The 27,955-nt window shown below is 46.2% G+C and overlaps 1 protein-coding gene across 3 annotated transcripts in view; it reads right to left on the bottom strand.

Annotated features, from left to right (window-relative positions):
* arhgap21a (Rho GTPase activating protein 21a) overlaps positions 1 to 24,956 on the bottom strand; it is a 41,933-nt gene extending 16,977 nt beyond the window's left edge. Inside the window, exons 1-8 of one of the 3 annotated variants that reach the window (XM_068710186.1) lie at positions 24,847 to 24,956; positions 20,194 to 20,382; positions 16,868 to 16,889; positions 7,149 to 7,241; positions 6,265 to 6,343; positions 5,869 to 5,923; positions 3,709 to 3,732; positions 302 to 2,276 (exon numbers count right to left, since the gene is read on the bottom strand). In XM_068710186.1, coding sequence (XP_068566287.1) covers positions 302 to 2,276; positions 3,709 to 3,732; positions 5,869 to 5,923; positions 6,265 to 6,343; positions 7,149 to 7,215 — 2,200 coding nt within the window. In that variant the 5' untranslated portion in view covers positions 7,216 to 7,241; positions 16,868 to 16,889; positions 20,194 to 20,382; positions 24,847 to 24,956. Of the gene's footprint in view, positions 1 to 301; positions 2,277 to 3,002; positions 3,261 to 3,708; positions 3,733 to 5,868; positions 5,924 to 6,264; positions 6,344 to 7,148; positions 7,242 to 16,867; positions 16,890 to 20,193; positions 20,383 to 24,846 lie in introns of those variants that run through there. The other 2 variants (XM_068710187.1, XM_068710188.1) reach the window with 2 other exon arrangements.
* Between the last annotated feature and the right edge of the window lie 2,999 nt (positions 24,957 to 27,955).

The following is a 27,955-nucleotide window of genomic DNA, read 5'->3' as shown; positions in this document are numbered from 1 at the left end:
GAGATAATATGCTAATGGTAAAACTATTTAGAATACATGTAGTGTATTTATGAAAAATAATAAAATAGCTATAACGTTGGGATTCTGTCCGTGTCTAGGCCAGCCTGACGGCCCACCACTGCGACTTGGTACAAACTCTCATTGAGTCTGCCAAGCTTTCATGCATAAACATGCTTCGTCGCTCACACGAACACATGCCGTGTCATCATTTTTTCACAGGACTCAACGTTGTCACTGCTGTTGCTGTAGAAACAAGGAAGAGTTTAAAAAGAAGGCGGCATGCAGATTAGCGCAGTCTTACCTATGAAGGGGATTGAATCCAGGGAGTCGTCCAAGTCGTTGGAGCCAGACTTGTGTCGTGTGTCTCCAAGCCTTCTCAGATGCATCTCCCTAAAGCTGTCGTTAGACGTCCAGCACATAGCTCCGTCCACAGAGCCTGCCTTCAATAACGGCGGGGACTTGTGAGCCGCTCCTCCCTGGTTGTCATTAACAGCTAGCACATAGGATGGAGGGCGGATGTGGGGAGCGCCAGAGATTTTGTCCCTTCTTAGGACGACGACTGTCGCATCCGGGCCTTCTACGCCCTCCGCAAGACCGCCATTAGTCCGAACGAGGGCGCCGGTAGAACTGGAGATTTCTCGGACTTTTGGCTTTTGGGTAACAGCTCCATTAGCGGTGGAGGAACCAGAGGAAGGGGCAGCAACAACTACACTTTGTCTCTGCAAGGGCAGTTTAGAGGAGTTACCAGAGCAAGAGGAGGACCTGGCTGCCAACCCAGTATCTGACCTGCTTTCCATTTTCAGACTGTCAGCCCGGCCTCTGAGCTGCAGGTGCAGAGGGGAGGAGTAGCCCAGGTGGTTGCCCACGATGTTAGCTCTTTGGTCTTTAAGAGGGTCTATGGTTCTAGTGGAGGATAAGGCAGGTGAAGGGTCTGAGATGGAGTTTTTAACGGGCAGGCGCGATGGTCTCATTACGACACCGTCTGTCCTTGATGTTAGCGCAGAATCCGTCGTAAATTTAGTAAACGCGGGAGCAGAGTTTGATAACCCACCTCCCTCCTGTCCAGTGAGACTCCTGTTCAGATGAGGTAAAGCTCTCAGGCCCGATCCCTGCCTGCTAGCTCTGGCTTCCTCTCCCCGACACAGCATCAGCCGGTCCTCCAACACCACCCGGTCTGCAAAGACAGCCAACGGTTCTCCAGGCTGCTGCCCCAGGTAGTCGCAAGACCGCGCCCGAGGTTTGGGGACTCCCGTGGGGCTGGAGAAAGGCAGAGCATCCTCGGACGCACTCCGAGGCCAATTCCTGTTTGGCGTCGTCCTCTCTGCTCCACCTCCAAGCCTCTCTTGGGAGACGCTACGTAATGGAGTCACTGCGGTGCCCTTGCTACTTGCATCCACCCCGCGGTCGTTCGAGGTGCTTCTCCGTCTGACCTGGGAGCCCAGCGCCCCTCTTTGACCGGCGCTAGGAGGAGGCGGCGTTCGTTGCTGGGCGTAGGCGGAGCTGGAATTGGCAGCCGCACGCAAGCTGTCCAATCGCTCCTGGATGGTGCGGCAACCGTACGTGTGCAGCCTCTTGGCGTCTATGTAGTCCTTGTAGGTGGTGTAGTTTTTCCAGTCAATGTTCTGGTGTGGAGAGATGGAGGGGGCTGTGGGAGACGGCGAGTAGTGGTTGGCGCTGGGTGAGATGGCGGTGGAGAACGTGTCCGGTGAGGCAGCGGCGGCCTGTACAGCTGGAGACAATGTGTCAGGATAGACAGGACCGGGTCTCGATGACGGGGAGTAGACTGGGCTTTCCGTGGGACGGGATGAGGGGTACTGCAACTGTGCGCCCCCAGGTACTGAGGGAATAAGCGGCCTCGGTCTAGCTGAGCCGGAATCTGCTGAAGGACTGTACCGGTTTTCCTCTGTCCTGTGGCTGGGTCCAGCCCGAGCTACCCGGGACCCCCTGTCAACTGGATCAGGAGGCATCGCCGCTGTCCTCACATTCTCACTACAGACACAAACCACCGTCTGAGACTTTGACGTCTGTTGGGGCGGAGGAGACGGCGGAACAGGGATTTCAACCCGGTAGCTCTTCTCCGCGGCCCCCCCTCTTCTTCCTGGTCCCTGAGCCGGCCCCGGGGGGGTCTCGCCGACTGCGGCGGGCTCCGATGACTGAGCCATGCCCGCGGCCTTCACTTCTATCCGAGGGTAGCATATGGGAGGGGGCTCGGGGATGTTCTGGGCATTTCCGCTGTACGCATCATTTCCTTTGAGATATGCATCCTGGGAATACGCCTGCAAGAGATTATAGGACATTGTGTCACTTAGGTTGCCGAGAGGTTGGAAAGCTAAAATAGATCACATTAAAGAACATCACACCCAACCACGGACAGGACACATGAAGACTTGGCTTGAAGAAAAAATTGCTGCAAATGCAAAAGAATAGGAAGACTGCTTTAGTTAGCCGGTCTAGGTGATGAATTTACTGCCACATCTCACTCATGACTTCTTCTGTCTTTGCCATTACAGCTACAGCGTCTTACAGCATCGGCTGCACCGCGACAATGTGGTCGCTCAGGTCTCGAAAGCGGAGATTGAATGTTGATCCACTAGTGTCATTTATCGACAAGAGTTTCTGTGCGAGCTGATCAGCGAGACAAAGCGCGTTACTGAATTCCCTCCAGAACACTGTAAGTGACGGATCGACAGCTGAAACCAGCCCGTCTATAACAGTAAAACAACAGCATGCTAAACGCAGACTCAGCGCTGCGGTGCTTTTTCCTCCTAAACAAACACACTCTGCTTCAGTTACAGTTTCTCAATCATTTCCTAGGAGACTGCAAACAAATGTTACAGCATGCCATGATACAAATTAACGAGCCCTGAGAAGTAACAGATGTGAGAGAGTGGGGAAAAGCGGGGACGGCCAGAAAACCTAATCAGTAGAGAAAGAAGGCTGGAAAGTCCAGAACAACCCCGCGGAGCCGGGAGTGAGGATTAAGCTGGCAGGGGCTTACCCACCTTTGGTACTGGAGAGTGAGCCCTGAGGCATGAGGAGAGGCTGAACGGGGGACGCCTCTGTCTGCCGTTGGCAGCTAACGCTACTTCTGTCAGCATGGCTCCACGACTCTACTGTCACTGTAGCAGCTAGGGTTCTTTCCTCGATTAAAAACCTGAACTGAAACACTGAAAATCTAGTTCTAACCCTGTGAATGACGGACTTCAGGCGACTTGAACGCGGTACGTTTTTCCTCATCCCTTCAGCTCCCCCGGCTCTTGAGAAAATGAAAAGGGGAGAGAGTCGTGGTGTTGGACTTTAATCGATAGCACTCTACCTGAAGTGTCGGGTTACAATTGTACTAACAGCAAAGGCAGCCGCAGTAAATCTGCAGCTCCTGCCTCCCTCTGGATTTGCATCAGTCATACAGTTAAATAGCAACCAATTTCCTCAATAGGGAAGTCACAGGGCAAAGTGCCAGATTATTTGTTTTTCCAGTACACACACCTTTCCCTCAACCTGAAACGCCCAAAAAGAATAACCTGCATATAGTAAACAGTGCGCATGCTGCAAAGAGGGGAAATATATTAGGAGTTTTTAAGGATTTACCAGCGTCTACATGTGCAAATAAGAGCTCTAAAGGCGGTGAAACATGTCATATGAGCTCTGAAGCAAATGGAGAGTGAACTGAAAAGGAAAGTGAATAGTGAGTATAGTTCCCCTTCTTACCAGAGCAGTGATATCCCTGGAAAACTGCAGTCCACAGGTTAGAGAGGGGCAAGCAGAGAGAAAAAACAGGGAATAAAGAGAAGTACACAGGTGAGCAGAGAGAAATGAGACGCCATCGATGGAGGTGAGACAGGCAACTTCTCTGACTTCAGCGCGGGCTAAAAATACACTCGCTGAGCAGAGGCTTCACAGTCGGAGTGGAAGAAGAAGAAGAAAGAGGAATAGAGGCGAACTTCTGGGTTCCTTCTCAGACTTGAATGTCGTTGCTCTTCGTCCCCATTACTTCCTCCACCCACAAACCCAGCTGCAGTTACAGATTACATTTGGTGAATGTCTTCTGCTGGCTTTCTCTCTCTCTCTCTCTCTCTCTCAACATACTCAGCATTTCTTTCCTTTGCTCTGTCACTCTCACCTGCTCACTGTGGTACCGCCCCTCCCCCTCTCCTGCGTTAAAAACACACGACCACGAGCCTCTTTCATCCTCTCCCTCATCGGTTAGACGCCGTATCTATCTGTCGTATCGTCACTTTCGGGGCGAGCGTAACGGCACGCTCGTCTTCCTTCCTTCCTTCCTTCCTTCCCTCACTCACTCCCATAAACAGTGAGCAGAGAGGAGTCAGCTGACGGCAGCTGCGCTCCCTCTGGTAGTGAGTGGGCTCAATGTGTCCCAAAAAAAACCAAAACCAGACAAACATGGACACATTGAAAAACATGGACACAGACACATCTACAGACACCAGCGTGCGCGTCCGTCCACCCTTGAAACTCATGTCTTCTCCTCGTACGAAGTGGATGAAAAGGTCACATCGAGCAGCAGTCGGCGTTTGTATCGATGTATTCTGACATTTAAAGAAATGGCTTCAATGTGATTCTCACATACTGAGAACTAAATCACATACATCTTGTCTTCCACTTTCCTTCAATTAACAGTTAAAACCCCCAAAAACTGTGGCAGACAGATCCTAACGAACTGTAGAGTGAACCGATCCCTGGTCGACGTTGCATTGAACTTTTCCTGAATGAGGAGAAAGAGACAATCGCTTCATTGAAAGCCGTCAGCCTTGTGAGAGTTCAGACTCAATCCAAAACGCCAAAAGCAAGTTTCTGTGGCTTTTTGGTGAGCTCCGGCCAAGCTAACAAACTATGTGTGGAATTTAGCAACACAGTGGGATCCGACTCGGATCTCTGCTCCAAAGAGAGAGTTTCACAAACGGAGGTGAATAACGTGAGGCGACTGGTTTATCGCCTGCGGGGCTCCGGACCCTGACCCGGTGGCTGTTTGAGCTCTGAGCTGGTCGGCGTGACGGGGCTGTCGAGCCGTGGCATGAAGTCGTACTCTGCTACTCCTGTGGTAAGCTTTATCGGAAACCAGGCCAAGAATGAGACAATCTATGACCGTCGTCATTGATGATCAAGGTCGGAGACTCAATGTCAGGATGAGCAAGTGGGTGGAGAGACGAAACTTGTCAGGTGTCATCGTTACTATTATCTAGAAAGGCTTGCATCAGGCCCGTGGACCAACGCTGTGACTCTGACCTGGCCTCACTGTGACCCTGTTCTTTTAAATCTTTACAATGAAACGGTCAGCCACTCGTTAACACAGTCCTGTCTGGTAGTCTGAGTCCAGTAACTCAGGTTTGTGTCCACTGGAAGCTTATCTGCTACGGGTCAACACTTTCTCTCTTTGTGAGGGAGTTAGACTCCGAGTCTGACGTGACTCAGAGGTGAGTGTCGCTCCATAGAAAGATTAGATCCACATTTTGGAAGAAGAAGATAATTAGTTATCTCTGCGTTGAGTACAGAGCTGAGGTCAGGCTAGTTTAGCTTAGCCTGAAAACATGGGGGGGGGGGAAAAACCAACCTGGTCCAAAGTACAAAAACACCCCAATAAACAACAGGAACGCTGGCCAATTAACATGTTGCGTCTGGTTTGTTTGACCTGTAAACAGGCACATAAAAGTCACAAGTTGTGGTTTTAGTGGGTGTTACATGCTGGAGCTGTTCCTTAGTGACCAGGAAGTGGCGGGTCACCAGGTTTGGTAACGTTGACCCTGCACAAAGGGGAATTGGTGTGGTATCAAAAAAACGCGTGGTTTTCGGCTTCATGAACTGCGGAGCATTTTTCAAGCGCACTTGCAATATTTACTCATGAATGCTTACCAGCTGCAAAATGTCCTCATCCTTTGGCATCACACAGAGTTCCAGTGAGGCATCGCTGATGGAGAGACGGGTGAGAGAAGGAGAGAGAGAGAGAGAGAGAGAGAGAAAGTGTTATAACACAGCGCCCAAACTGAGCGAAAGTCTAACTTGTACAATCTAAACTTTAATAGCTGCGGTTTAATGAAGTGTGAATGAAAGTTACACCGTAGTGCTGCTCAGCGATAAGTATTCTCTCTGGACGTACTGAATGTGTTTTTCTACAGAAGTTTCACAATGGCTGCGGTTCTTCTTCTGTGTTGTGCAGGGAAGAGTGTTGGCAGTGAGGGGCTCAGGGTCTGAGTCTTTCTATCTTGAAATAAATGGGAACATTAAATGTGGAACGTCGCATAATCGTACCTGTTCTGGATCAGCGCTATGACTTGCGAGTAGGTCTTCCCGATGATGCTCTCTCCGTTCACCTTCACTATCCGGTCCCCTGGAGAGAATGAAGAGGAAATATCACAAACCTGCTCTTTACTGCAACATGACAAATAAACTCTGCTTCTGCTCCGGGAAAAAAAAATAATCGATGTGGTTATCGAACCCAAAGAACTCTGAAGCAGCTCCTTCCAGCACAAACACACACCCGTGTTTAGATCAAAAGGAGAATACCGATAGGTGTTTATGTGAAGGCCCCCCGTGTGAAGATCCATGTCCATTCAAGCTCTCTGAAGATGGCCATCTTACAGGAAGAACTAGATAATGGTGGGAAAACACTGCGCTCCCTTATCCCAGGAGAGGAGGGCGACCAGATAAAGGCAGACAGTTTAGAGGGCTCGTCCGGGCCACTTAACATTTCCTGTAACACAGAGTGCTAATCTGGCAATAACGCTGACACAGCTTCAGCTGTTCAGCTGGAAGGGGACGATTTTCACCAGAAGGGAGTTTTGCTCAAGAATTCTTTTTTTTATTTTTTTTTTATCCTCGCTGCTTAAAAATCAGAAGTGATTCATGAATCAATAAGAGACAAAGTGGGAGACAGAATCAAGGAGAGGTTGGAATAACAGAGTGCATATTACACTTTGTTCAACCCCCCACAAAGGAGCCATCTGTTGTTTTGTAACTCCTATCTGTTTTGCCTGGCGGGTCACAAGGAAGTGGAATTACCTACAGTACAAACGTGAAGAAATCTTGGCATCAAACACTTTTAAGGTGAGATGTGAGAGAGGCAGAGTTAACAGAGGCAGCGCAACGATCTCCATAGAGACTGTGTGTGTGTGTGTGTGTGTGTGTGTGTGTACCTGTACAGAGTCCAGCTCCGTGGGCGGGGCCTCCCTCCTTCACTTGCTTGACGAAAATGGTGTCCATTGGCTCCAGACGGTTCCGCTGTCGCCCTGGCAACAAGAGAGCACATGCAGCGAGGCGATTGGTCACACGCACAGCGAGGAAGAGGAGAGGCAGCAGCACAGCCACAACCAGGACACATCGCACTGCTGCAGCGTCGGGGCATCAGCGCGATGGGGTTTTTTGTATTGATTTTCTCGCTCAAATGACACAAATTTGAAGGATTTTCTGGTTATGAAGTGAAAATAGCAGTACTCAGTAGAGCTGAAACGATTATGCGATTAATCAAACACAACAGAAAATGTATTCTGCAAGTATTTGTATCATTTATTAATAGTTTAATTAGTTTTTAAAGAAGAAAATGACAAACGTTCCCTCGTTTACAGCTCCTCAGTTTACAGTATGTAATAATAAATATATGTATTAATTAAGAAACTAGTCAGCAGATTAATCGATAAGAGTGAAACAATAAAAAGGATTTATTGTATTTATATATATATATATATATGGACCTCAACAAAGAATATGCAAAACATGTGCAAGTTACTATAAGATTCAATACTTTATTACCATTTGTGAACCTCATTTTGGACACATTGTGCCAGAGTTTGACCAGCAACTAATTCAGTTAGCTAACAGTTATTTCCATCATCCATTAATGTGCCAATTATTAACGTTCTGATAAAAAAACACGTTCCTCTGTGTTTCAGGTGGGATTTGAAGCTGAGCGTTGTGGTCCTCTTCTCAATTATCTACTGTCTTTTACTGGAACACATTTCTTATGTTGCTCGGGACAAAAGTGTGAGCCAAGTGAATAAATGCAAAATAGTAATCGTCAGAAAATAGTGAAAAATGGCAAATGGAATTTCATAAAGCCCAAGGTGACCTCGTCAAAACCAAATGATATTCAACTGACTGCTTCAGCCCGACACTGCTGCAAGATGAATTGATACATTGAACAGCTCTGTTAAAATATCCCTTTACATCTGAAATGCTCCGTCTCCTGATGCTTTCTTCCTCGTGCTGCCATGTGCCCCCCCCCCCCCCCCCCACATCCATCCATACATTGACTCTACTGTCTGATGGGTCCTGAGCTGCAGGGCGGGGCGAGGTAAACAGCCCATATGGGAGTTTGGTTTCATACGGCAGAGGAGGGGACAGTAAAAAGCATGTATAATAAGGGATTTATAGCAATTATGCGCATGCAATAAAGAGGGAGGGGCTGCGTTGGTGCGTCGACTTAAGACAGCAAAAGACTGTGAAATCGTCTTTGCCTGAGCCGTAAGCCTCAATCTCAGTGGGCCTCGGCCGCCTCTTAGAGCCCGGAGGCTTTGAGGAAGTGCAAACATCAGAGCGTCCCGCTGTTACTAAGAGCGCATGCTCCCGTCATGAAGGCCCCAGTGCAATCAAGCGGTGTGTGTGTGTGTGTGTGGAGCCCTGAACAGCTGGACCGGAGCAGATGTGGGCTCACAGTGTTGCTGAGGAGTAACTTCAAAAAAAAAAAGGGTGAGGAGGAGGTGAGAGTTGTTCAATGATCAGTTCAGGAATCCAAACCCCGTAACAGGACAGTCTGAAAGACCGTCTTCCTTCAAATCCTGACTACTGCCAGCTTGAATCTATATTTTTTGTGGGGGTTCATGTTGGCAGGAAACAAGCCCACGTTTCCAGTGTGAGCTGCTGAAACGTCATCATGTCTCCTGAGATGTCCTTCTGTGACGAAGTCACTCTGCTGCTGCCCCCCAGTGGCTGGAAACGTTACTGCAAACTATTTAAATGTGTGACGTTCAATGTACTGATACAGAGATTAACTGTCCAATAACGCTTAAGAGCAGCAGAGTGAGTTTGAACAGACGCTCTTACAAAAGCAAATGAATCATCACCAAACGCTTTGCTGGAGACGTATTTCTACAGAATGAAAGAGCGCAGGTTTGACACTCATCACGGCCGACATGAAGTGTCACGGTGTTCCTCATTCACTGTGAAGTCACAATTGAACGCACTCTGTGGTTGACTGATGTTGTCAACAGCTGCAGGCCTGTTTTACGTCCAGCAGAAGGCAGTGCAGCACATGACGTGATCTTCCTCAGAGAGGAGCGGTGTAACATTGTGACTGTATTTCCTGTTCACGTTCTCGCCGGATGATCCGGTGAATGATCGCATGACAACAGCTTCACGCATATATTAAAAAAAACAACAACCGTAGTGTAAGTGCTGCAGTGTGGCTGTAGTGCAGCCCATCATCGCAGAGCACGGTGACAAACGTGCACCGATGCATTGATGTGGAACATCAGTCAGCGACACAATGTAGGACACGACTGACCCGAGGTGAAGGTACAGATGTTAACAAAGCCCAATGCCCCCCCCCCCCTTCTCTCTCTGTGTACTCGGCAAACTCCCAATCCCGAGCCAATCTCACCGAGCTCCAACTCTGCAGCACAAATTGGATTTCTGGAAGTTTCCATGGCACGCAGCTGGATGACCAGGATTAAATGTGGAAATCTAAAGCTCTGGATTTTTTTTTTTTTTAATGCTCCCAACTGTCTTACCGAAGAAGCATAAACTACCGTGTGGATGAAATGCGTCGACCTGCCTCCAAGTCGACTGATAGCTGAGAATGTTTCAGTGGACGAGGCTCTTCGTTCACGCGTCACTACATCCTTTTACACTAAGCAGGTGCATGCTTGAGGCAGAGCTGGTCTTAAAAATACATTTGAAGAACTGCAGGTATTTTGCTGAAATTACAGTAGATGGCACATCAAGTGCATTATGTAAGCTGCTAGCTTGCCAAATGAAAACAAAGACCAAAAGTTAACCGTCATGTTTAATCTAGATTTAAGTAAATTAATCTAAAAGTAAATCAAACTAAACTCCTGATTCCAGGATGATTTAAATACTGGCTTCAAGCTAAGCGTCAGTCCGTAAACTTTGTCTTTATTCGCCGCCATCTTCTCTCAACAGAGATGATTCACTCCTTAACGACCTCCATCATCAGCTCTGGATAAAAACAACTTGTTTAATTGTTTGTTTTTTTTACCAATTGCTCGATCGGGCAAATGAGTTGCTCAACGTGGCATTTCATTTAAACCAACAGCCCAAAGAAATTCAGAATACTATGATATATGATGAGGAAAAGCATCAACACCTCCCTTTAGAGAAGCTTGAGAAGATTGTTCGGGACATTATGGTAAAAAATGACTGAAACAATGAATCATTTATCTAAATATTTGGAAAAAGGGTTCATTTCTTTCAGCAATTTCTCACAAATGTAAAAAAACAAAATGGATATCTCCATTTTCCAAAATGCAATGATGATACCACTTTGTCAAATTCAAGAATTCAAAGTTTGATACGGCTTCTTACTGCTGTAGTGGAAAATCTTCTACTCTAGAAAGTCTGGTTTCTGCTCATTTTAAAGCACTTGGAAGCATAAAAATGTCTCTATGTGAATCACGCTTCACGTTTCAATTATATAAAAATATTTATTTTCCTTACTGTAGGTTTTATACGACCCTAACCGGTCCAATCTACTGTAGCAGTGGTAAGTCGGCTGGCTGGATGTCAGCGCTGCTCTCTGGCTGGTTGTGTAGCCCCGCCCCCCCCCGGTGTTTTGGGTTCGATAATGTTATTCTTTGGAGGACTGGGCCCGCTGCCCGCTCGCTGCATTAGCCCTCGCCTAATACCTCTCTGTCCAGCTCACTGTTATTCACCATTTGTGTCACTCTCGTATTCACTGCCACCAACACACAGAAACATGCTGAAACCTCCACAGATGTGCTGCTCTGCGCTCTGGTACTGAGAAGAAGAAGAGGTGTGTTTTCTGAAGCAGAGGAGGACCGTGTGTGTGTGTGTGTGTTTAGATGGTTATCTGTGCCGGGTCTCTTCCAGCAAGAGGAATATGAAAATGGGAGGCACATAATCCTGGCGCAGTGTGTTCCCCCCATAGTGTGGGAAGGTCAAAGCACAAGTACACTTTACATAAATCCATAAACTCCTACTCCCTTCAAAGGAAGTTGTTCTCTGTCAAACTCCTCCTCAGAGAAACCGGACTGCTTGAAGACAGCAGCCGCAGCCGTCATGAAACAACAAATACTGTGATTCTGTCTCTGCTTCTCCCCGTTCCCATGAAGACGTTCACACACTAACTAGTCCAAACACAACTCGCCTTTGAAAGCTAAAACAACCCGCGTACCCGTCTCCTGACCTCCTCGAAACACGTAATAAAGACACACACACACACACACACACACACACACACACACACACACACACACACACACACATCCAGAGGACGGACTTTGTCAGAGGGTCTCAGATGGACATGTCTCATTTCACTAATCGCTGCACTTTGTAAACAGCCACAGCTTTATGTCAGAAACCTGTCTCTCTCTCTCTCTCTCTCACACACACACACACACACACACACACACACACACACACACACACACACACACACACACACACACACACACACACACACACACACACACACACACTCTGGGGGGAGGACATGTCAATACACCTCAAAGCCCCGTCATCACTGAGACTGTCAAGTCAGCAGTTTGTCCTCACATGTAAGTAAATAAAGTATGTAAACTTAAATAATATAGCACAAAGAAAATGAGTTTTATCTCCCGACTGATGCTATTTTTTGAGACCTCAACCAAACTTGTACTCGAGATGCCAGCATATATCAGCTTTTGTTTTTAGCATACACGATATTAACGAGCACTTCTGATGAGGATCCTTCACATTTGCTTATTAAAAAGTTCTCACCAAAGAAAACTGAGCTTGAAAAGTTCATTATCGTCCTGGCAAACAGTAGAAAGACAAAAACACTTAAAGAGCTTTTGTTCCAGAATGATTGTTTCCTATTTCAACAGAGACAGATGGGCGAAGATATCATGGACACAAAATATGTAACTTGGAACTGTACAAGTATGTGTAAAACCAGCAGGGCTACATTCCTGGAGGGCAAGGATCATTTCAAAATAAGTCATTTCCTTGACTGTAGCCTCCTAACCCGAGAGAGACATGCCCGACCCTGCCGCTCCATCACAACAGATTCACACTCACACTCACACTCACACACACACACACACACACACACACACACACACACACACACACACACACATATATATAAAAAAAACTGGTGTTTTTTCCAGCACAGCACAGAACTTTCCATCCCTTTTTTTTTTTATGAATTCCAAATACCAAAAAAAAAGAGGATACACTGACCACACGGCAAAGAAAACGAATAAACTTGATTCAGTGTTTTGTTTTCTTTCTGTGAATCTAGCCAAACTATCTACCAAGAGAGTTAAAGTTCAACTGAGGGAACAAGTGACAAACATCTGGAACCTGATGATTTGAGCCTAAAATACTGTTTCTTGCTTTAAGCCAACTGGCTGTGAATGTGGAATGTGGAGGAAAGGATTAACCTGTGTGTTTATCAGCTGCAATCGTTAGCGTGTTAAGCTAACTGCATCTTACCTGCAAAAGCATTAGCTACATTAGTTTGTTTCTTTTCTTCTATAAACCCCAAACAGCATCATAATGAAATGAAATATCTGAGCTTTCCTTAGCCTCAGACTTTTAACATATAGTAAAAAAGTGCATATTTAATACTCCTTTCACAAGAAGGAATCTAGTAGTTAGCTAGCTAGCTAGTTAAGCTAACAACAAACTCATTAAGCTTTAGTTAGCTTAACTAGCTAGCTAGCTAGCTGTAGCTGAAAAAAAATCCGTAAGTGACAGTTTCAGATTCAGCAAGAAATTAAATCAAGAACCAATTGTTTACAAAATAACTATGGATTTCTACCGGTAAATCTGTTAGTATCATAACTGCAAACTGCACACAGTATGTGAGAACAAAATGTTTGGCAACGTAACACCTTGGTGAGCTGTTACATGCAACATTACTGAATGGTCGCGGGTTCGATTCCAGCTTTGGGACCTTTGTTGCATGTCACACCCTCTGACTCTTGACTGAGGGGAGCAAATGGTCAATTGTATTTGGACGTTTGACTAAAAAAAAAAGCTTCTACGACTCGAGTCGTAATGTTCAACGACTTCTATGTGGAAGTCAATATAGCTACTCACACTCAAGATAAAAGAGCTGGTCAGGAATTCCACGTGTAGCCAGAATTAAACAAAAGAAAAAGAGCTCAGTATCAGGCCTCATGGTAACAAATTCAAACTGGAAAAGTGAAAGAAATCATCGATTTCAGTAAGAAAATAGACACAGATAGAGACAGAAAGGCAGGCAGGTTAGAGCGGAGGCTTAAAGAAGCAAAGAGAGAAAGAAGAGAACAGAAAGACAAATCTTTGGACACAGCTTTGTTAAAGAAGGTGGAGCATTGAAAAGCCCACTGGAGAATACTGGGGAATTCTGTTTGCTTGTGCTGCATTACGTTCCCTCTGCAGACTTTATGGGAACCAACTAAAATCTGACCCCCCCAAAAAAATGGAAATAAAGCCGGTATCTGCAGAGAAAAGTGTTTCACGTTGAGTGAAAAACAAATATTTAAACAGATGGAGACAGTTTTCTGGTGTTGCTGAGGCACCACAGATGCATAAGCATAGCACAGAACGCCTCATTCGGATTCTACCCTTCAACAAGTTGCTAAAATATGCAGCTGGGCAGAAAGAGACACATGAAAGAGGGGGAGGGAGGGAAGGAAGAAGAGAGGAAGTGAGATAGGGGAGGAAGATTTGGTATGTAGACAACCGCTGTGGGAGGAAGCAAACTGATCCAAAGTCGACACGCTCATCGTTCCTCCGCTTCCACGATGCACCTACATGCTGGATGTCATTGTTTACGTCTGTTTATCTGTGTATCTACGTCAGTGTGTGTGTGTATGTGTGTGTGTCCATGTTTTCTGGTGTGTTTCCAGCGGCAACACCCAGCTAGTCAACATGCGGTCGACAGCCCCCCCCCCCCTCCAAACACCAACAGCCTCATCACACGCTGGCTCAGAGTCAAGCAAATAAACTGCAGTGCAGAGGCTGCAGGGACCCTCACAGACTGGAGAAAGCTGCAGAATCAACCTTTCTTTCTTTCTTTTTTTCTTTTTTAAATGTTAAAACAACTAAAACACGTTGGGTGTTTTGTCCGTCTCGGTCCGCGTGTCTTTACGTTGTTTTTCCTCGATGCTCCGGGTGTTTTTGGGGCGTGTGCTGTGTGCTGTGATCGTGACCAGCAGTGAGCTGGGTGGTCACTCAGCAACAATAACAACTTGTAGGCGTCAGGGAGATGTGACACTAAAGCTAAATGTCTCCGAGTTCAAACCCACAACTAATCTCTTTCTCTGTTCCTCTCAGTCTCTGGCTACAGAAAAGAAAGACAAGGAGACGGTCAAGAGTGATCTTTATATCTTAACCTTTTAGCTGACTCGACTAAGAAATGTTTGAATATAAACTCAATGACTTCTGGGCAAAACTCCATCTGCTGAGGAAGACCCGATGATACAATAGCATTTCATTCAATTTAAACACAGTACCAACTACTAGTATAATTACTACCAAAGTGTATTAGACCATCCATTGAAACTCTTTAGTCAATCTATTTATGCTTTAATTCCATCGTTTTAAGGACAGTGCAGTTAAAGGGCAGCAGGTTGTAATTAAGAGGCTCTTTAGTTGAGGAATATATTATCAGTAAATACACATCATACTGTTTCTATTACTCCATGACATTAATATCAGTACTGCTGTGTTAGACTGCATTAGTTTCAGATAGGTGGGACTAATAGAAGGGAAGCTTAGTGTATGTTTTAGAAACGGTCGTGATCACTGGGAGCCAGAATTAGATTGGTGGTGCTGAGCAGAAGAGACAATGCACATTACCATCAGCAGCAGTTTAGAGAGAGTTTGGGGGAAAGGAAAACCTACAATTAAGGGCCACAGCTGGCTGCAGTCACAACAACGCACACTTAGCGACACAGAAACGTAAACACGAGCTGAACAGAACTTTGATAGATCTGTCTTTATCTCTGAGCAACACAAGTTAGTCAAAAGTTATATTTAGTCAAATCTGAGCCTTTTTCTTCATACTAAGATCCAGCTCTGTGTCCAGAAGCAAAGCCACAATTACACAACTGTTCACTTTAATAACATATTAGAATGTACTGTTTGTTTTTCATATTCTATTGTATATTTCCATTGACTTTATACTATTGTACCGTGTTTCCAAGTCAAATTCCATGTATGTGCAGTCACACAGAAACATTTCTGATCTGATTCTTATTCTTCGCTGCCCTTGTTGCTGTCAGCTGTGGCCCTATACTGTCAGCATCATCACCACTACTGAGAGGCAGAGGAGGATTTATGAGAGGCTGGAAGCAAGCCAAGTGACTTCCTGTGGCAGCAGGAGGGGGGGGGGGGGGTCATTATTCTCCATCTATTGAGCTTCGCAGTGAGCGGTTCTCATGCTCTTGCCCCGTACCTCTTCACACAGTCACACATGGCTTTTACATGACTTCTTTCAGGTAGAGTCGCATAAAGGAATTCAAGTTCAAGAATGTGCAGCCACACAAATTCCCCGCGGGGTTTCCTCCCTCCACAGCAGGGCCCGTAGCGTCTGGGTTGTTTAATGTTTCGAGGCCTGTGTTGAATGAGGCGGCTGGACATGGAGGGGTTAAAAACGGGTGGGGGGGGGGAGGTAGTGTAAGGAATGTGACACCAAGGGCCAAGAGGGATGATGAGGGACACTTACAGGAATCTCTCAATTTCCCGTTGAGAGGCGGTTAAGAGTGAGAATTATCGCAAAAAGCCTGCGCTCACCCTGCTCTAACCCTGGACTCTTCACTTTCACTGTCCACTCATGCCATAACAAGTCACTGAATCACACCTGGTGGGGCTTTGGGTTCATTACAAGCCAAACAAGCAGCCCGTGACGATAATCTTCTCCCCTTTCTCCCCCATTTATTACAAACAGAAAACACCGTCTGCGTCTGCCAGAAAGGTATCGGCTCCTTTCCAAAAAAGAAGGATCGACCAAACCCCGAGCTTAAGACGAGAAAACACAAAAGCTTACATGAACGAGGTAAAGCAAAGTGGATGTTTATTTACAGAAAAACACAACGGATTATTTCTATAAGACCCGGCTGTTGCTGTGCAGCCTTCGTGCCCACGTACACGAGCCGCGTGTTGCTGTACGCCGCACAGACAGGAAGCCGTTTTTTTTAAGAAGGCTTCAGATGCAGCGGAGCGACCCGTCCTGCAGACGTGAGCGGAATACCGAGGGGCTGGAACGACGAGCCGGACGCTCTCAGGAATGCCGAGGCCTCGCCAAGCTGACAGGCGAAAGCTGCGTCCGCCGCTCTGAAGAGCAAAGTGCAGCGCGACATCACGGCCCGTCTGCTTCACCTGCACCGCGTCCAGCACCGCGTCCAGCACCGCGTCCAGGGGTGAAATGAGTGCATTCATGAGGCTATCGACGGGACTGAACGGGCCAACGCTAATGAAAGGTTCAGACCGATCTCTCTAAAGGACAGAGAATACATTAGAGTAATGGACTGTCAATCCCAATTTGGTCTCTATTCTGGGGAGCTACTGAAGAACAGCGAGTAGTAAATGGTTTCTGTGTCGTTCTCATTGGGACACCTGAGGTCCCAGAGCACATCTCTAATGCATGCAGGGATTTCAAAATAAAGGGAAAATAAAAAAGGCTTACCTCGGCTGCCGTTGTCTTCATCCTGGAAGAGAAAAGAGAGAAAATAAATGATGAGGAAATGTGATTTTATTTCATTCAACAGATTCCCCTTTTTTGGGGGGGATTTATCTCTTTGTTTATCTTTTGCATCAGTATATTCACAGGTAGATAACTTGAATATCTGTTTATATCATATGGCAAATAAAAATACAGATCATTTTTCTCACCATCTCCAATCCTCCTCCATCCACCATTTTACATCGTCAAGTTTCATAATCGATTAATCATTTGAGTCATTAATACAAAAATAAAACATGAAATGTAACATTGTCCAGCTCTTCTATTCCACATAGAAGACGTCTCTTCAGACTTTAACACTCCTAACCGAGCTTCAACAAATAAGAAAAAGGGCACATAAAGAAGGAAATAGGAGCAACAGTTTGTCTTGTTAGTTGAAAGGCGATGATGAATCAGTGTTCACATGTTCTGACATTTTATAGTCCAAGCAATGCGTTGATAATCATAACAGTTGGATACAGCCCTAGAAAGAATCTCTCAGCAGTGAATAAAGGATTAGATGATCCACAGAGAACAATGATTGTTATCATTTAACAAAGCTACATACTTAAAAGTGATAACACATAGCAACCCAAAAACCACTTCATAGCCATGTTGGTGTTTTTTTTCCCCACTTCCTCAACTCATAAAACCGTATTTTCCAGCTGAAACCCACTCACTCCTGCTTTAATCCACCCGTCCCCAGTGACACACATGTCCTCCACGTCTCCTTAAAGACTCCCTGCTCTCCCAAGGCTTTCCTTAAGACGCTCTGACCCTCTCCAAGCTAACCCCAATACCCTCGCACTGTGATTAATCAAGAGCTCCGCTCCAAGACCCTGAAAGTAATTACAATGAAATGTGATGAATGTATGAGGATGGGGTTACGTAATGGGAGGGCGTACAGTGAGTGTGACCTGACGGATTGAAATTTAAGGCTTCGGTTTGAATATTTCCCAGAATCCCGTCTTATGATAAGAAGGCCTCAGACGACTCAAGACAGTCGGCTCAAAGTCAACACAAAATGTAGTTTTAGTTGCGCAGTTCTAAACACCAATGCCTCAGAATGAATCGCAGGAATAAATGAGGATAATGAAGTTGTTAGGCAGGAGACTGGAAGCTGAAGTGTTTGAAGTTTCATTTCGCATCGTAGGCGTCTTAGATCGCCGGGCTCCGGATTTCTGGTTTTTAAGTTCACAAACTTGCAAATGTCAGTTCGATTTGAAGTTCACAAACTTTCACATCCGTCTATTGTAGTTACAGCAAGGACCACCGAGCAAGTAAGTGGCCCACGTTGGACAACATTGTGTTACCAGGGAGGCCTCTGGGAGAAACGATCCCCTCGTTTTGGTTACACAAATCCAAACTGTCGCGCCACAGTTTCTCTTTCAACATGCAGAACAGAAGCCAAAAGCTATAAACACAAGAAACTATGCTAACTTTGGTAGGAAATCCTCCTTTGCAGACTGAAGAGGTTGTCAAAATACACTTCAGAGTAACGTAAACCCAACTAAATCCTGAATTATCACTAACACAAACTGATAGTCTGGAGGCCATGATAAGCTTTGAGACACCGGCACATTCTCCCGTTAAAGACGCCCCGTGGTATTTAGACAAAGCCCTTCGGTGAGCGCTAGTCGGTGCCCATGAGGAGCCGGAAGTGCTGCAACATCAGGATTAAGAGCTGATTGGTGCTGATGTTATCCACAAGACAGCTGGCAGACCGCCCAGGTGGGACGACACAAGTCGGACACGACGCGCTCACATATATCATGCTACCGCTCTTCAGTGTGTGTCACCACTAAACAAGCCGCCTCAGCTTCTTGAACAGATTGAATATTGATTATAGTTGTATAGAAGTGATTATGCTGTACATGCTACAGATACCTAAGCTGCATCCCAATTCTGTGGGTTTCAGTATGTCGTAGGTCAACATTGGTAAAGAGACAAAATGAAGTATCAGAGACATCAATATGCAAAAGATGCTCGTTTACATAGAAATGTAAGGCGAGAACCACAACTCCCAGAGTGCATTTCGGTAAGAAACGTCCAATCAGCAAGCTTCAAGTTCTGTTATTGATTTATTAGCTTTTAAATTGAGGGTCAATTTGGATGACTTCAGCAAATGTGGCACTCTTTTGTGATGAAGCTTTTTAAAAGGTTTCTTCTACGTTACAACAACAACAACCCACTTGTGGGTATTGTAGTGTAAAAAATCTAGGACACTCGGAGAGTCCAGACCTCCACCAAGGCCGATAAACCTATCCAATCCCTACATTAAAGTCCCTTGCTTCTGTGTTAACTAACATCCAGGATATCATTAAAAGACAACATCTGTAATGGGAACACTGGAAAAAACCCCACTTCCTTCTACTTCACAGCTCTACTGCACAAAGGAAATAAAGGAGCTCCTCACAGCTGGAAAGAATTACAACAAGTGGTGGATGGTGGTGGAACAGCTTCAGGAGGACCTCAGGCAAGCAAAAGCATGATGAATATGATAAATAGTTCATACTGTACGCAGTAGTGTGGAACTGGGACACATCGCCAATGTCCCAGCAGCACTGAACACTGAGGTGTTTGTCTGCGGCCGTGTTCAAACAGAAGCTGAAAGTCTGGATTGTGATCATGTTCTCCCTCCCGTGTCACACAAATCAGGGCTTTTCTAATCACTGCAGACACTAAAAAGCTAAATAAAGTCACATTTTATGATAACAATCTGGAACAATGAGCAGCAGTTATAATTCCAGGGCCTTGACAGCGAGACCAGAGTTAGCACAGAGGACAAGAACCAATAAAGTCAGTCGTATTTTTGGGAAATGTGTTGCATCCTTGAGTCAATTTAAAGATTATACAGCAGATCATCCATTCTCATGCTTATTGTAAAGTTGCTACTTCAGTCCTAAAAACCTAATTTTCCTTAAACTATAATATCTAAATCCAGCTTTACTTCCTTAGAACTGCTCGTGGTCTGAAATTATTTCCTCAGTGTTCAATACAATGTCTCTTTCAGCAAAGATTTTCATGACGGTGTCATGAATGAATTCACATCCTGTTTCTGTTCTGAGGCTAACGTCACTTGACAAAAGTCTATTTACTTTGGTGACAGAAGTATGTTTTCTTAGCTCAACGGTCACAACTCCGTGCTTATTTTAAACACTTACTCAGCCCTAAACTCCTTTACATGACATAAAGGTTGTTGTTGTGTGTGTGTGTGTGTGTGTGTGTGTGTGTGTGTGTGTGTGTGTGTGTGTGTGTGTGTGTTTTGGGCATTGGCGACATTGCGTCACCTTCAGAGAGTTGTGGACGGCGGACTCCGGCGGGTAGACGATGAAGTGTCGCAGTGTGAAGCCGAAGCCCTGGGAGGTTCGGCGCAGGTGAAGCGTCTTGGGCCCCGGCCACGAAAAAGGCTCCTCCTCGGCCCCGAGAGACGCCACGGTCGACGCCTCGCTCTGATCGCGCCCATCCTTCTGCTTGGCCTGAAAGGAGAACAAACAAACTGGTACGTCAGTACGTTAGTGTCTTTAGGACAAAAACACTACACTGTGGACACAGAAAAAAACTAGAAAAGATAAGAGCACTTAATTCATCATTCATATAGGAAAACACAGTCATTTGCTTTGTTGTTGAGAGTTAGACGAGAAGATTGATACCACACATGTGTGTACGGTAAATACAAGCTATCAGCTACAAGAGGCCAGTTAGCTTAGCTTAGCATAAAGACTGAAAAGAGATTCAGCGTTGTTGTTTTTTTAAAAAGATTGAGCTTTAGAGGTGCTGATGGGCAGATTTTGTTACATTTGAACAGAACCAGGCTAGGTGTTTCCCCCTGTTTCCAGTCTTTATGCTAAGCTAAGCTAACCAGCTTTCGCTTCATATTTAGCGTACAGATTTGAGAGGGATGTTGATCTTCTCATCTAAATCTAAACCACCCTGATTAAACAATTGATGGAAGTTGGGGAAAAAAAACACTCATAATCTTGTGTAACTCAAAATGTATCTTTGGACCCTTGGTTCGGGAACCACCGATGCAGATGAAAGAACATCAAATGTGGTTGTGAAAGCAATGACGCACCGATAGTAAAACTGCCATTTCCACGTGTTCACTGTTGAGAACCGACTCGCATAAACAAAACAAAGAGCGTCACTCCGTTCACGTCACCTCTCAGTGATTGTGTAAGGAGAAGCTTAGAAAAGAAACAAAGAAAAGTGTGTTTTCACAGATGAAACAGCCGACGGCTAAGCATAGAGCTCATTAGTCGGGCTAGGTTGGGTTTGATTCTGCTCAATAACAAAGGTGTCTTGTTGTGGACTAGGGTTACGCTTTTAGAAATAAGGAAAGAAAGAGTTAACAAGAAGTTTGACATATTGGTTGTAGACTGTAATGTGCAAAAAAAGGCTATTTTTCACAAACATAAAGGCAGATACAATCACACAAACATACTTATATTTCAAACAAAGCCCTTCGTTGCTTCATCATGCGATCATTCTACTGAGCTGTGTTATTTTCCTGACTTCATCTTCACATACATTAAGTGGCAATGAGCTCAAAATGTCCCCAGACTCTCAATGCCATCACCGGTCACACAAAAATGTCCTCAGATACCAGCGAACACAATCTCTCCCCTGCTGCTGATCCGTCCACATGGAGGGAACAGATAAACAACGGGACGCATTCGGTAGAAGCTGTTGATTAAGACACCAGTTTCAGCTTGCAGATGCAGAGAGAAATCCTCTCACTCAGCACATTCGGCATCCCCCAGATGAAAACGGTTAAAAATGTTGGTGACAGAGGCCAAAAATGCAGTCAAATAATTTAGTTCCTAAGTTGTGGTTCATGTCAGTGATCACAATATCTGTCAAAATAATCAGGGTCGTCATTTAAGCCACATTTGTCCTGCCGCGAGCTGCACACAGCCGCACATGTGGCTTCAGTTATTGCACATTTGGGGCTTTGCGGGGCTATTTGGCGTGTTTGCACGATGACAGACTTATCTTCTACATTCCTACTGTGACTAACACGGGATGAAAACAAGCCTTAAGTGCTGGCAGCACTCAGCTTGAGTAACATTACATTCATGCCTATATGACACGAACACATGCGCTCCACACATCAGCAGCACAACTCTGCATTGAACCGTCCGGTGACAAAGTGTTTACGCTGACTCAGACTCAAACGGCAACTGTAGCTAAGCTGGAAACACACAGTGAGTCAGAGAAGTTTACAGTCACGACCTGAAGATGATGTTACAAAACAAACACACACACACACGCGCGCACACACACACACACACACACACACACACACACACACACACACACACACACACACACACACACACACACACACACACACACACACACAGAGGGAGTGTGGGTGGTCACATATTACATCAAAACTTTATTGTTTTTAAATTATACGATGTAGAGCTGCAACTACCGATTATATTCATAATTTAGTCTGATAAATATTTGGCTTGAACAAAAATAATGAAAATCAGCAATTTCTTTTAATAATCATTTATCTTCCCCAGTAATTTTTGGAGCAAAAGTGCCCAAAACATGTTTGTAGCCTCTGAAATGTAATTATTTGCTGCTTTTCCTCATCATAATCTTTGTATCTGTGAGTTTAGGATAGTTCAATCGATTTGAATATGTTGCAATGGGCTCTGGGAAATTGTGATAAGCACTTTTTTTTATTATTTTGGGACAATTTAGAGACAGAAAGATTGAAAGCGCTCAATACAAAATCCACAGCATTTCCATTGCCTCCACACCGCTCTCAACATGGCGGCAGCGAGTGCAGCTAACGGCGCAAACAACGACAACAGAGCTAACGGTGACACACCTGAAACAGAACCAACAACCCGGTGGGTCGGAACGACGTTATCGGCTGTAACCGCCGTATGAGAGCAGTGCAGAGCAGCAGCCATGAGCTCGCCAGTGGGGCACGCTCACGTGCACTAACATGCACTAACATGCACTAAAAACACGCACGGCCAGCCCGGCTCTCTCAACAAACCGTGGAGAAGCTCGGGTTAGAACACACACAGGCTCAGGTACATTACTCCACTTTACACTGCAAGTAGTTGTTTGCTGCTATATTTATGCTCTGAATTTGGAATTTAGCCTCTTTAATTATTCAATAAAGAAAATAAATGATAGTTAAAATTATCGATAGTTGCCGCTGAGTGTTTTCAAGACAAAAAAATGACAGACTTCAACTCCGTTCTGAATCTACTTTTGTCAGATCTTTATTTCCAAAACCTAGTCAAGAACTTAACAACCCAGATTTATAACTTCCATAACCATACAGCAGGAAATATGCAATAACTCTTAATCACAACGTCTCCATATCGCGCCACCACTGAGAACCGCTCTGACCTCTCCTGCTGCTGCGAGCCGTCTGAGGGGCGAGACCTCTGTCACATCTATCGTCGACGTAATGATGGAGCCGAACCGCCGCACCGCAGGGCGCGCGCTAGCGGTTATCGCTAACGCTGCCATCCTGGCTCCGGGCTACGGGGAGCCTGCCAAGAGTCTCAGCCTCAACTCGGATCCCTCCGCAGGCTCTCCTCCTACCAAAACACATCTCCGGTGTGGATCCAAAACAAAGACGTTCTCCCCACGCCGCCCCTCTCTGGCTTCTCTGTCCACACCTCTCCTCCGACCGGTCTGGGAGCAGCAGATGTAGAGGCCTCCGGAGAGTGGGATGGGTGTGGGCCTAATGGTGTGACTGGTGAAATCACCACCAATACCCAGCGGTGCGGAGCTGGAGGCAAGCCACGGTCCACAGCGTTACAGAGAGGAGAGGAGAGCAGCGACTCAGCTGTTTGTTTTGATTTCATGCAGAAAATGTGATGTTGTATTATGCAACAGCTAAGCCATTTGGCTCAAATGCCCCATTGAGTAGGAACACACACACACACACACACACACGATCCATCTCTTTATAGGGTAAAAAGAAGCAGCAGCATGGCACGGTGTGGAGGGAAACTACAGCCACGATACTGTAAATCTGCTCCAAACGCGCTCCCACAGCCACCTGATAAATATGACCTCATTATGCATGCAGTCTGTTCATCAGAACGGCCTTATTCTGTGCGCTCCGAGGGTTTGATCTGCGTGCTGCCATATGGTGCCGTGGCCTGCGGGGCGGCGCATTTGCATGCCCACTCCTGCTTCTTTATGTATATGAGAGGAGTGCGTTTGAACGGCGTTACTTGTGGACTCAGCTTTTTCTCCTCAGCTATTTCTTTCTTTGTTTTTTTTTTGTTTTTTTGAAGCGCATGAGTCACCCCTCGGGACGTCTGACCTCACTGATCTACCTCTTTCACTCCCTCTCGCCTTTTCTTTTCCAAACTTCTCTCCCTCTCCGACCACAGACTTGAACATTAGTCACACTTGTCCACTATACTATAGGAAAATATGCCTTCGGTCGCCTCCACAAAAAAGGAGGAGATCTCAGCGCCTGCTCAGTAATGGCAGAAGAAGAACTTCTAAAATAAGCACAGCTGGAAAATAAACATCATCTTCCTCTGACAGCTTACAGAAAAGTGTCACTCTGAAACTCCAAAAAAGGGTCCAACAATAAATGAAACCTTAAACCCAAACACACACACACACACACACACACACACACACACACACACGCTCACGTTACAAAAGATATCGGTCAGTGAAACAGGACTAGCCTTACCGCTGGAGAGCAGGATGACGCACACTAAATTCCTCAGACAGCACAACAGAGTGTAGCCGCCCCTCACCTCTCCAATGCTTCCTATGTAACCTTATACATCTCTGCCAGACACCGATATCGGCTCGACACATATTTTCAGCGAGTCAGGGAATTCCTAAATGCCTGCAAAAACCGGAGCGCAACTTGCCTCCGTAAAATGCCAAATTCACGAGGATGCTCTCCATCATGCAAAAAGCGTCCTTACCCGAGAGCGGACACAGTTCTTCCTGGAGGCTTCTCTGAGCCGAGCCCAGGACACGCTGCGGTTAGGACTGGTGAGCCCCAGTTCCACCTCCCCCCAGTAGGCTCTGGCCAGAAGCTGGAACCAGAGACAGTACGGCTCCGACAGGCAGCCGTCCACCCCGGCCAGCCGAGCCCAGGGACACCCTCCCGACGACGGGGACGGGGCGAGGGAGCAGCACCCTTCGGCGCCGACGTCCACGTCCCGGTCCTTCAGGGGAACCGGCTTGCAGCCCGGTGGTAGCCCGTTCCTCTGAGCCAGCATGGCATAGCCAGGTTTGAGGTGGTGAGCTCAAATGGCAGAATAGATGAAAACTATCCTCCAAAAACCCCCCAAAACACGTCTTTTGGTCCCCTTTTACCACGTCGTCTACTCCGAGGTTCTGGATGAGTCCATTGTGAGCCCTCTTCCTCCCGCGGTCCGTCTCCGACTGTCTATTCTGGTCTCAGTTTGGGGGGAAACGGGGCGTCCCACAGACACATGATGTTTCCACTCAGCCGAGAGGAGAGCACAGCGGCTGAGTGCACTGCAGAGAGCCGACTGACTGACGCACCCACCCACTCACCACACAAAACTCTCTCCCAAGTATGCACACACACACACACACACACACACACACACACACACACACACACACACACACACACACACACACACACACACACACACACACACACACACACACACACACACCAGGCGGCCTGAAGTGAATTCTCTCCCTTTCCTGTCTCCTCCATCTCTCTCTAACGCAGCTCTTCTGCTGGCAACCTTTAAAAGTTTTAGCTGTAATGCGCACGCCAACAGACTTTTGTGTCGAGGCTAATCAATAAATCATAAGAAGAAAAAAAAAATAAAAAAGGAGGAGAAATATGAGGAATATTCAAAAAAAAAGTTTTTATAGTCGGAAACACAAGCGGGACATAGCGTCCGTCTGTCGGGGGGGGGGCAGGAATAACTGGGATTGTTTTCACAGCCTGCGGAGGAAGTCAAGTGGGGCTAATACAGATAAGGAAGCATATGGGCTCTGTGAAAACTATAAGGCACAGAGATCCACAGCCGATCCCGCCCACCTTTGCATGCCTGCAGCTCATCTGGCAACTACAAAGGAGCGACGCCTGGGTGGCAGGCTGTGTGGTCAGGGAGACGACCAGGAGTTAGGGTAAACACGCGATAACTCCCGAATATTTGTTTATTTGTTTATTTAACAGGGTCCATATGGATAAACGCGGTTACGTAAGAATAAGCAGTGCAACAGATGTAATCTATATAGTCAAGGAGCGTATTTGCAGCCCCCGCCCTGGTTAGGCTTTTAACCAGGTTTTTTTTTTATAGTGTAAAAGTCGAGTTTAATTAACAGACGTGAGAAATAAAAAGACAGATGTTGGAATAAAGATTTTTAGGGTTTATATCTTTCCTTTCCTTTGGGTGACAGGTGATTGGCACTAAAACAAAGTGTCACACAATGCATGGTGTACACTGAAGATATGTTTTTTATTTCATTCACTAGATTGACAAAAGTATGATTTTTCTACTGAATTCAGAGAAAGTTAACTATGAATTAGCCTGTCGATGGACCAACACAGAGCACAAACACAGGCGTCTCCACCGCTGTCGCCTGATTGCAGACTGCTTGATTGACATCTCCTTTGTTGCATCTGTTAGGGCGGGATGTTCTCCGTTATCGTTGTTACTCTTTCATAGTTTCACTTTTTTCCTCCCAGCATGCTTCCACCTCATGCACACAGGGATCCTCAGTTGTTTTCTGTGGGTGTTTTTAATGGGAACGTCGAGGAGTGTTTATAGTGTGTCTGTTCCACACTCTATGTGAAACGAGTCACGCAGTGTGGGTCTCTGACCTGGTTCTAGGTTTAGGTGGCCTCGACTACGCTGGCTGTCAAAGATTACGTGTTCCATCCCTTAAACTGTCCCACAGCGGTTGAAAATCACTTTGACCATGACAGTTTAAACCCCTACCTCCTCACTCGGGACAATCTGCTCCGAATTAAGAGTCTGTAAATCGAAACTCCACAACCTGCAACCGCCGACTCTCTCTCAACACTCGCCTCGCAGCGTTACGCAAGAGGCGGACCACGCCACAAGGGAATGCCTCCTCGATCCGTCAAGGTAAACAACTTCCTTTAATTCAGGAGCAGAGAGCTGGTCGGGAGAGCAGGACGGACTCCGCCCCCCCGATACCTTTTAGTAAATCTCTCTGGCAGAGAGCAGGGCCAAAACATCCATTTAATATTTAATCACATTTTCATCTCGCGGCTCTCCAGAGCTTTGGTGCCGCTCCATCAGGACTCTGTGCTGTTATGTGGTCTGTTACTAAATGTTGAATAAGGCTGCGAGATGCTGCTTGAGGACAATGGGTTCGCCCCTTTTTGTCCGTTTTTGGAATGTCAATCCCTCACCGTGTCTCCAGGGCGAGTTATTAGCGGCACAGATCGTCCCCATAATTGTGAGTTCACTGGCTCACCTCCCAACACCGGCTGAAGCGTGTCCGTCAAAGCGGCCCGTTGTGATTCTGAGGGAACATTTGCCATCCGAGACGATGAAAACAACACGAGGAACCCCGGCGGAGGAATGTTCCGCCTCAGCGTTTTTTTGTTTTTTTTTGTCGCGAGCATCTTGTTACCACATTCGCTCAGCTCGATATAGCATGTGGTCCTCCGGATGGAAAGGACGGCAGAAATAGACGTCGCCGGAACACGGCCCGGCCGAGACACTTGACTGGTGGAAGCCAAAACAAGGATTAAGTCTCACAACAATGGTCTACTGCATACGTAGATAACAATGCGTCTTACCTCCTCTGGTACACTGTTACAGGGCTTCAGCCCACTTCATATACGTCTCTTGAGTTCCTGTAAATCTAAAACACATGATAAGAAAAAAAAAAAAAGAGAGATCCTTCAGTGGAATTCCTATTGGCTAGGAAGTGGATTTTGGTGCCATGCAGACACAAAAACTAGACACGCCGCCCCGAAATATTGTGCTGTTGTCGGGGAAACGAACCACACCACAGCAATGTCGGCCACCGGACTGATGGGGTGTCCTCCCCGGGCGCTTCTTG

The sequence above is a fragment of the Cebidichthys violaceus genome, unplaced genomic scaffold (assembly GCF_023349555.1).
Source record: "Cebidichthys violaceus isolate CVI_PGR_0920_01 unplaced genomic scaffold, fCebVio1.0.p SCAF_15, whole genome shotgun sequence".
Taxonomy (NCBI): Eukaryota; Metazoa; Chordata; class Actinopteri; order Perciformes; family Stichaeidae; genus Cebidichthys; species Cebidichthys violaceus.
The sequence above is the reverse complement of the archived record's forward strand: the minus strand, read 5'-3'. Positions and strand labels throughout refer to the sequence as shown.